The 10,591-nt window shown below is 45.5% G+C and overlaps 1 protein-coding gene across 1 annotated transcript in view; it reads left to right on the plus strand.

The window, feature by feature from the left end:
- Positions 1-570: 570 nt before the first annotated feature.
- Positions 571-10,591, plus strand: part of Jarid2 (jumonji and AT-rich interaction domain containing 2) — a 184,813-nt gene continuing 174,792 nt past the window's right edge. Inside the window, exon 1 of the mRNA XM_021180733.2 lies at positions 571-1,173. Within this exon, the coding sequence (XP_021036392.1) occupies positions 1,129-1,173 (45 nt within the window). The 5' untranslated portion in view covers positions 571-1,128. The remainder of the gene's footprint in view (positions 1,174-10,591) is intronic.

Raw genomic sequence — 10,591 nt, forward strand, 5'->3', positions numbered from 1 at the left:
TCGCTTCCGTGGCCATAGCCATTTTGTAGTCAAGGGACTACAACTTCCAGAAGATCAAGGGGACTATTCTAAGGTGCCCCGGGAATAGGCGGCTCTCCCCCAGGCCGGGCGTCCTGGGGCACTGGTACCCAGCTGCCCGGCTGCAGGTAGACGTGAGGGCAGTGGCGAAGGTTTGCATGCGGCGACTGTTGGGTGAGTGGACTGCGGGTTGAGGGGGGGGGGGGAAGGGGCTGAGGTGGAGCGACCGAGCGTGCCATGCATTGAGCTAGGGAGCCTCTCTCAATTCCACGACTGGGCTCGGCGTGGGAGAGGCGCCTGACGGGCGGCCCGCAGAGGCTTCGTGGAGGCCTCTCCGGGGTCTCGTCGACGGGGCTGCGGGAGTTCTCCGCACCGGGCCGGGGCTTGTGGGCAGAGGTTAGGCAGGCGTGCGGGGGGCTCAGCTGTGAGAGTTTTCGGCTGGCGGGAGGTGGCGAATTAGCCGAGGAGCCCTAACTTGTATAAAAGCAGAGTCCATTTAAAGTTGGGCTGGCTAGCCTCTCTCTCATTGGTTAAGGGGCTTGGAAAAAAGAGACTCGGCGAGCCCTCCGCTGTGGTGCTGCCGCCGCCACCGCCGCCGCTGGAGTTGACTCTTCTGCTCGCACTGCTGCTGCAGCACAAACGTGACTTCCAACATTTTAAATTTATCTTTTCCTTTTTTCTTTTTCAAGATGTAACTACAGATCAGATACTAAGGACCTTCACGTTTCGCTGATGTAGTTTTTGGAAGAAAAAGGGGGGGAGTGAAGGGCGTCGGTTTTTTTTTCTTCTTTTTTTTTCTTTCTTTTTTTTTTTGTGTCTGTTGTATGTTTCGGGGGAAATTTTCCATTATGAGTGTTTTACTAAAGTGAATTTTTCTTGTTTGCTTCGCTCGTCTTTGGCTCTTTTTATATTTTTTGCTTTTATCCTTCTCAATTTCGGATTTATTTCAAGGCGAATCTGGTTTTGGGGGAAGAGGAAGAAAAGTCGGATTACAAGAGCAACCACCACCACCAACAATAAAAACCACCAGGATATTTTTTTGCAAATTTCTGACGGCTTTAAATTCATGAAGCAATTGTCCCCTTTTGCAATCAGCATTTGGATCTCAGAATGAGCAAGGAAAGACCCAAGAGGAATATCATTCAGAAGAAATACGTAAGTGCTCTTAACAACACATCCTTTGGCTTGCAGTTTTAAGCGATGGTTGTGAATGTCAAGTTTACAGATAATTCTGCAGCTGAAAGGTTTTAAACAGCGTCCGATAAAGCTCTTTCTTTTCCGAAAGGGCTTTTCAGGCAAAGTCGTGTCTGCCTAGTTTGGTTGAGAAAACAGACTGGTGTAGAGATACCTCAAGTATATAAATTGACCTCGAATGACACAACGTTGATGTAGTTTAGATGAAAGGCAAGGGGTTTTGGTGGAGGTTGGGGTTCGGTGTGTGTGGGGGGGCCCGCGGTGATCTAACTGCATTCTCGGGCGGATTTGGCCCCATATTGCACTTTGCATACAAATGAGCCTGTTATTAGTGTTATTTGGAAAATCGTGTGAGGTATGTGTGTTGGAAGCTAAGTTGCAATCCAGAGTACGATTATGGCGATCTTCTTGCACTGGCACATCATTTAATATATGCGGCCGTTTTGGCTTATCTAGTTTGTAACATGACCCAGTTGGGAATCATGTTCCTGGGAATGCATTTATTGGTATTGACTTTTATAAAGAGGCTGGTTTTGGTTCTAAAGATTCATGGTTTCTAGTTTGAGGGGAAAAACATAGCTCATGTAAAAGTATATGTGTGTCTGAGTGAATGCATGTTAATACGAGTAATTTCTCCCTGAAAACTGGGTTTCTGAGATTGGGTTGTGATGGTTAGGTTTGTTTTGTGCATAGTATAGCAGCGTCTTGCTTGGCATAGGGAGTGTTTTTGTTTTGTGTAGTGGCTTTTTTTTTTTTTTTTTTGTAAGTTTGGGGGGAGGGAGTAGAGAGGGAAAGCAGGGGATTAACCAAATATGCACTCGAGTGATCCGGTGGTTAGCTGCATATGCTTTAGAGCAAAGAACACTTTTTTTTTTCCCCCCAGAAAAAAAAAAGGCCCTTGAAGATTCATAAAGAACAATGCGACCCTATGAGAAAGTTTCATTTAACTAGGGTCGATGATTTGGTCTTAATATTTTTCCTTTTTGGTTAGAGTGGAGTGTATAATGGGAGATGACCTTCTGGGCAGTGGTTTTGTAAAATGTACACACACACACACACACACACACACACACACACACACATTTAATGGAAAACTTGAATCTCTCCCGGAGAGCTGATCCTAATCTATACACGTAAACTTAACTTGAAAGAAACGTAAGATTAAATGAAGCTCAACTTACAAAGCTACTCCATAAGGAATTTAAGAATTAAAATACATCCGCATTGCAGTGGGCTGGGTAAAGCGCAAAAGACTAGTTTAAACTCGATGTGTAGAAACTGCATGGACACACAGCCTTGCCTTGGAGCGTGGACTCCTTCCCAGAGCATGTCTCCTGACGTAGCCACAAAGGAGATGGGGTAGAACTTGGGACGAGAACCCCCACCCTAACCCGGACCCTGATAAGTTGGAGAACACCGTGGGTAGGTATTTTTTTGTTTTGTTTTGTTTTTGCCTGGAGGCCAGCCGACCCTGTCGAGTCTGAACACCCGGCCGCAAGCCGATGTGGCCGGCGGTGGCTGTGCGAGGCAGAGCGTGAGTTGCTGCTGCGAGAGCCGAGTCTGCTCACGCGGTGCTCCGGACACAGCCGGCCGGGAGGGTGCACGGGGCCCACAGCGCTCTGGGCCGTAGCCGGGGCTCGGGCCGCGGGCGCGCGGGCGGCCTGTAGGGGGCAGACTCCGGGTTGTGCTCTGGCTGGGCGGGTGGGTGGGGCTCGCGGGTGGCGCGGCGTGCTGACTCGGGGCGGGACGGGCTGGGTGAGTGAGGCTAGGGGGTGGGGGGGGGGGGGAAGGAAGAGGAAGATGCCTCGGGCGCCCCCCGCCGCGCGTTAGGCTCAGCTCCGCGCCGCCCTGCCCGCGGGCTCCGGCGCAGTCTCGAGCAACAGGTTAAGCAGGAGAGACGTCAGCGCGCCCCCTCCCCTCCCCGCGGCCTCCTTTTGCCTTGCGCCTTTGCACCCCCCATCCGGGCCGTCACGTCCTCTCTCCGCCCCTTGCACCCAGTGGCTTTGAGTCCTCGGTTCTTCCCCTTCGCGAGCCTCCGCTGTCGTCTGTTGTCATTGTGACGTCACAAAGGGACAACCCAGTGGAACCTTCCCCTCCTCCGTGATGTCAAAAGTCGGGCGGGAGGTTCCAGGCGCTGCCTGAGTAGGAGCTCCGGGAGGTGCGGTGCGGTGCGGGGCGTGGGAGGAGGCAAGGGGCTGTGAGGGATGTGCCCAACCTCGACCTTCCGCTCTGAGGTGCTCCAGGTCCCAGCAGGTGAGCGTTGGGGGGCCTTTTACCCCTCACCGAGTGCCCTTGAACCTTCTCAAACTACTTAGGGGCTGGAGAGCAGGGGCGAGGCTCCTTAACGCAGGAATATTTTCACTCCACAGTTCTAGGTCTTTTGATTGTGGGACATAATCACTATCACTGTAGTTCCCACTCACACCCATGCTAATGAAAGGAAAGAAAACTGCATGTAGGAAGAGCTTTTTTTTTTTACCTTCTGTATGGTTGGAGTATAAGGATTTTGTTATTTTGTCGCGTTGGGGTGCCTTTCCAGGAGGTGGCATGATAACTTTGAAGGGGATGCTGCATAGCATCAGCTGTTGCCTTAAGCTTTTCACTGTCTTTGGGCAAGAGCTGTCTTGTCTGTGCCCAGTCATCTGCTCCTTACTGTATCTTGGGGACTCTGGAGAGGAAGGACTCCAAAGAGCACAGGATTTAGAGATCCACTGGGCTTAGTTCTTAACAGAATCAGTGGTTCAAAGTGGAAAGTCACAACTGCTTTTGTCACTTTACTAAGTTACTGAGATTATGTGGGCAGAAGATAGAAAACAGTGTGCTGCTGTATGTGGAAGGTGGCATTATTACTTGAGCTGGCTGGTGGAAGACAGCATGCTTCCTGCAGTTGGTCTCAAAAGCTTTACATGCCTTTGATTTAGTTTATTGCCTTAGCCAAGAGTTTGAGTGTGACTGTAGATGGAAGGCTTTGGGAGAAATGAGTATTATATTTCTTATTAAATGACATCCTTGAGAACCTCATAAATTGAAATATAATCCTGTCTTAATTGTGTTGGGCATGACTCCCACTACAGTACCTTAGATAGCTGGAAAAGGTTGCCTTTCAGAGCCCCAATTCACTTGGACAATAAAACAGTTGCATGTTCTCCCCAGTGTGTATTTTCTGCCATCATTCCTGTAGATGGTTATTCTTAGGGGAAGTAGGGGATGATAACCAGGCCATTTGATCTTAGCTTGATACCAGATAGGAGCAGACACTTCAAAATCCAATGATCACACTGGCGTTCAGGATGACTTTAGCAGAATTTGTACCACTGAGTTATAATGTTAAAAATAGCACATGCTATGACATCCTCACATGTGGAAATCACAGGGCAATGCTGACGCTGTACTTTCATCGTTACTTGGGGTTGAATTCAGAACTTACGGCGTGTTCGGAAGACTTTTACCTTTCCCTGTGGACAGAGTTGTATCACCAGCCTTAACCTAATCTGTTTAGGGATCTAGTTTTTCAAATTCCTCTAATTCCAGACTTGTAAAGTGGAGACAGTTAAAGGTCATCTTTAGTTACATACCCAGTCCCAGTTCTTGCCCTTCTGGGCTCCATCAAAAAACCTTCTCAAACATTCCCTGCTCCCTGTGTGGCTCAGTTGTTTTGTCTTAGCAAACAGGAATTCCTGTTTTCAGTCCCTATCTCCAAATACTCTGGCCCTATGGTATTGAATCAGGAGGCTTAAGCAGGAGGGTCAGGAGTTCAAGGTCATCCTGTTACATAGCATGTAGAAGGCCAACAGCTGGAATCCCCGAGACTGCAGAAAGGGAGCTAACCTCCAAGTTCAGAAGCAGAGTTGTACTACAGCTAACTGCAAATGGGTAGCTCAGTGCTGGAGTGCTGCCGGGCATGGACAGAGTCTCAGGGGGTTAGATCTCTAGCACAAAAAATGGTCAAAAGAAAGGATTGATGTCTTCTGTCATGGTTGGTACACACCTTTAACCCCCAGCACTCGGAGGCAGAGGTGGGCATGCATATCTCTTAGTTTGAGGCCATCTTGGTTTATACAGGAAGTTCTAGGCCAGCCAGGACTAGGTAGTGAGAATGTCTCCAAAAAAATTAGCTTGCTTTTCCTTTGTTCAATAAACACTGTGGTATTTTACAGCTCTGAAGGGAGAATTGAAGTTGTTAGTTGCCTTGTTTCTCCTTTTCCCACACTCATAATACTTTACTTGTCTTGGAAAATCCTTTCCTTTCCCAAGGAGTCTAGGGTGGAAATGCTTTATATTTTGTTGAACGTAGGGTCTTGCATGTGCTAGGAAAGCTGTGGTACCAAACAACCCCAGTTGTAGGCAGCAGCAACTTTAGACACCCACTATAAGAATGGCATTCAGACAATACAGAAAAAGCAAAGTCAGGTTGATGATGCATTAAATTTAAAATGGATAATAATAAGGTATGTTCAGGTGGATTCTTATTTTCTGGGTTGTTTATAATTAATATTTCATGCCCATTGATGTTTTGCCTGCATGCCTGTGTGGATATCCTGAAACTGGAATTAACAGGCTACTATGTAGGTAGGTGCTGGGAATTGAACCCAAGTCCTGGAAGAACAGCCTCTGCTCTTAAACTCTGAACCATCTTTCCAGCCTTTAGTACTCTTATTTATTTATTTATTTTTATTTATTTCTTATTTTTTGGTTTTTTCGAGACAGGGTTTCTCTGTATAGCTCTGGCTGTCCTGGAACTCACTTTGTAGACCAGGCTGGCCTCAAACTCAGAAATCCACTTGCCTCTGCCTCCCAAGTGCTAGGTGTGTTCTACCACTGCCCGGCAAAAAAAAAAAAAAATTATTTGTATTTGTATGTGAGGTGGCTTTGGATGCTACCTCACACACGAGGATGCTAGGGCACAGCTTGGAGGATGCTAGGGCACAGCTTGGAGGAGCTGGTTCTATCATGTGGATTACCTGCTGAGCCTTCTCACTTTGTTGGGAGTTGAATATTTTTGTCTATAGCCACTGGCCCAAATAACCAGCTAGAAATATTTTGTAGTTAAGAGGGTTACTAGATATTTCAGTTCACATGGTTAGAACTGCTCCCCTCCCTCCCCCATACTGGGTTTGTCTAGGGATCTAAGAGGCCCCTGTAAGTGTCCTGATTATTTAAACTTCAAAAGGAGGAAATCTTTTCGAATTTCTGTCTGGTTTCTGTTCCATTAACAATAGAACTGTCTCAAAAGAGGATGAGGGGAAAATTATATTAAGTCAAGTATATAAAAACTTGTTAAAGGCCAAACTGGGATGTTTTGAATTTGTTACTCTGTCTTCGTCATGGTAGTATTTGGAATTAAGCTCTGGCTATGTTAATTAAAATTAGTTGCAGTGTTCAAACCCTACTGATATTACTGGCCCAGATCTCCCCAAAACTTGTTAGTTTTCCTAACTAACCTGCTTGCCTAGCCTCCTGGCCATAGGTGCAGAACATTCTGGTTATTAATCCGCAGCTTCTGCCCAGTGGGCAGCTGTGGGGTGTGCCTCTGTCCCCTTTGGCTTCTACCCAGAAGGCTTGCCAAGTGTCAGTTGTTTGTTCCCAAATCTGGTTATTCCAGTTGGGCTTATTCATGTAATTACAATTAAATCTTATGTAAACCTTGAAATGACTGTGAAAACAGTTGGTTCAACTTTAAGTTGAATGCTTTGGAGGAGACGTGATAAAAGTGCTAGGACAAAGATGTTAGCTATAGATAGAGACACGCTGGATGCTTTGATGTGTGGATGCTTCAGGGACATGGCACTCCACTTTGGTGGTGGTACGGTGGACTAAGTCACACCTCCAGTCTCCAGGTCGATCCCTAAATGCCCAAGTTCTCTTCATCAAAACGTGTGGCACAAGTCTGAAAGAGAATTTGTACTCAGAAATAAGACTAATTGGATGGAAAGATTAACTGAGATCCCAGCATTGGGAGGCTGAGACACGAGAATTGCAGTGATTTCAAAGGTAGCAAGGGCTTATTAGCCCTTGTGAGAGATACCATCTCAATAAAAGAAAAAGATTAGAGACAAAAGTGTGTTTTATTTATCTTTTTAGCACTAGCCCTACTATTCTGCAATTTTTTTTCTCCTATATTGTTTCATGTAGGCAAGCTAGAGTGGAATTTACCGTGTAGTTAACGATGACCTTGAATTCTTGATCCTCAAGCTTCTGGCTTCCAAAGCAGGAATTACAGGCACTCACTATCATGCAGCTAAAAAAAAAAAATTTTTTTTTAAATTTTTATATTTCTCCCTACCTGTACACACATGAGACAAGTGGTGCTTGGTGACAAGTGTCTTTACTCACTGAATCATCTTTCTGGTCACATGCTTATGTCCTGTGTTATAGCAACTTTACTGTCTGTCCCATTAGATAGTATTGAACGTCTTTTCCATTTCAAATGCTTAAAAATGTACATCTGTGTTTTTAATTTCCCTTTGAATCAGGGTTTCATTCTGTACGCCACTCGGGCCTCAAATTCATGGTGAGTCTGTCTTGATTCTAAATCCTGGGCTTAGAGGCCTGGCTTTTAGAAAAGCTAAACACCTTAGTAAAGATTAGTTTAGTTCTGATTCTGAGTGAATCCTTTAGGAAGTGACTTGTTTTGCTTCTGGTGCCATAATCTTGTCTGCTTCCAGTACTTCTTCCCCGTCTCCCCCTTTAAGCTAGCTTCTGTGTGTGTTGGTATGTATGTATGTATGTATGTATGTGTGTGTGTGTGTCTTTGGGTGTGAGCTATGGCATATGTGGAGATCAGAGGCCAGCTTGGCAGAGGTGTGTTCTTTCCTCCCATTATGTGGATCCTGAGGATTTGAATTCAGCTTGTCAGGCTTGGAGGCAAAAAACACCTTTACATGCTAAGCAGTCTTGCCAGTTTTGAAAACACTTCTAAACAATCACAACACCTACTTTTATGGAGAGAAAACCTAGTTAATTCTGGAGTAACCCTCCCACATTCATGGTTTATATAGCAAGCTCACAAGAGAAAAGAAGCTTTTTTGGGGGGTGTGGGGTGGTTTGTAGACAGACAGGGTTTCTCTGTATAGCCCTGGCTGTCCTGGAACTCACTGTAGACCAGGCTGGCCTCACAGTTAGAAATCCACCTGCCTCTGCCTCCCAAGTGCTGAGATTAAAGGCGTGCTCCACCACTGACCCACGAAAAGGAGTTTTTGAAGCCATTTTATAGAAGAGAATACCAAAGCCAAAACATTGTTCATATGGTTTAAAACTGTCTTGTGTTTCAGTTCAGATGAAATAGATATTAGGTGATTAATCAGTGCTGCTCTGAAGTGAAGAACAGCCATGAAAAGAGCTGTCAGCTTCTGAGGAAAAGGCCCGTGCCAGTGTGCAGTGGGTTTGTGCTTGATGTTTCTTAGGCACTAGATGGTGGAGCTGCCTTATTGTCCCCTTGTGTCTGAGTCCTCATTGGAAGATCACACGTGGGTCTACTTGTTGGTGCTCTGGAGTTTTGATTGTCCACCCACACTCTTAAGTGTACCTGAGGACCATCGTTGGCAGCAGTTCTGCAGGCTTCTAGCAACCGAGTTAGTGTCTTGGCCCTCACAAATCACCTTTGATACCTTTCCTTGCACTTGTACTGTTGATCCTGACTTTTATTACTCATGGCAGCTTGAGTAATAATAGGAACATTGCTCAAGGAATCAAAACATAATGATGTGTGACTTACTGCATAGAGGAAAACCCTACCTACTGTAGAGTTCTTTTGTTACTGCTCTTTTGGCCCTGAACTCCTGGTCCTGTAGGCTCTTCCCAGTGCTGGCATTACAGGTGGGATCACTAACCTAAATGGTAATTAAGTCTCTAGTAAGTCCGTCAAGCTCTGCAGAGAAAGATTGAAATGTTTAGATAGCTGTGTTAGGAAGTTACTTGTACTGTTAAGACTTTGCCCACACTCCAGGTGGACTGGCTAGTTTTATGTCAACTTGACCCAAACTAGAGTCATCCGAGAGGAGGGAACCTCAACTGAAAAAATGCTCCCATAAGATCAAAGATATAGGCAACCTTGCAAGGGCATTTTCTGATTGGTTGGGGTGGGGCAGCCCATTGTGGGTGATGCCAATCCTGGGCTGATGGTCTTGGGTGCTACATGAAACCAGGCTGAAGCAGGCCATGAAGAATAAGCCAGTGTACTCTTTCCCATGGCCTCTGCATCAGGCTCTTGCCTTCAGGTTTCTGCCCTGCTTGAGTTCCTGTCCTGAATTCCTTCAATGATGAAGTGTGTGTAAGCCAAATAAACCCTTTCTTAAGTTGCTTTGGTGTTTGATCAGACACCGGGTAAGGCACTTCCATCGTGTACACTGGTCTTGAGTACACACAGGGGCCTTTTCCCTAGCTTTTTAGGAGGTTGGGTGGCAGATAGGGTGTATTGAAATAGATAGGTTTGTAGGTATTATTGTCATTAGGAGATGACCCTCTGGCCTTCTGGCCTAGCAACCCAGGTATTTCTGTATTTCTCTGATTGAATTGGCCAGAAAATATAGGAAGCCTTTTAACATCTATCTTAAACTGCTTTCTTTACAATATCGATGTTTTGTTTTGTTTTGTTTTGTTTTGTTTTTCTCTTCATTATTTTCTAATCACCATTTTGGAGAAGGCTCTGTTCTCAATGATTAGCTAATTTCTTAGTTCTCATCTCTACCAGCTGTTAAGTGGTGCCTGTTTGGGGCAGCACTGGTGCCAGGGAGAAATGAAGGGATTGGTTAGAACTGAGCATGTGTTTCTTGTATTTATACCTTCCATAGGCGTGCAGACCGAGAGAGGCTAAATGAGTGAATGCTCATTCTGTTAGGCAGCAGAGTTAGCTCTTTTTAGATGAGTTGCTACTGCTAGTATGTTGGCTTCAGTCATGAACAGCCTGGAATTTGGACAGGCCTACTTTGAATATATAGGGCACTTAGATAATGGGCAAATTTGGGAATATAAACTGAGTTCAAATTTCAGCTCTTAACCTGGTTGTATGACCCTGGGCAAGCTACACTACATGGCTGAGTTCTTTTCTCATCTGGAACATTGTTGAGTGCACTTCATAGGCTGTTGCTGGGAGAGTCAGGGAGATTTTTGATGTGGAAGCATTTTATAAACTGCATACTGCTGCACAAATGGTCAAGGTATTATTACACAGTTGGAAATCACCAACTTGGAGATATCAGGCCTGCCAGCAGCCTTCCTAGCTGACTCAGAAATAAATCTAGTAAATTCATAGTGAACAATATATTTAGAGTAAGGCTTTTTTTTTTTTTTTTTTTGTATGTGAGTACACATCAGAAGAGTGCATTGGATCCCATTACAGATGCTTGTGAGCCACCATGTGGTTGCTGGGAATTGAACTCAG

Source organism: Mus caroli, chromosome 13, assembly GCF_900094665.2.
Source record: "Mus caroli chromosome 13, CAROLI_EIJ_v1.1, whole genome shotgun sequence".
Lineage (NCBI taxonomy): Eukaryota > Metazoa > Chordata > Mammalia > Rodentia > Muridae > Mus > Mus caroli.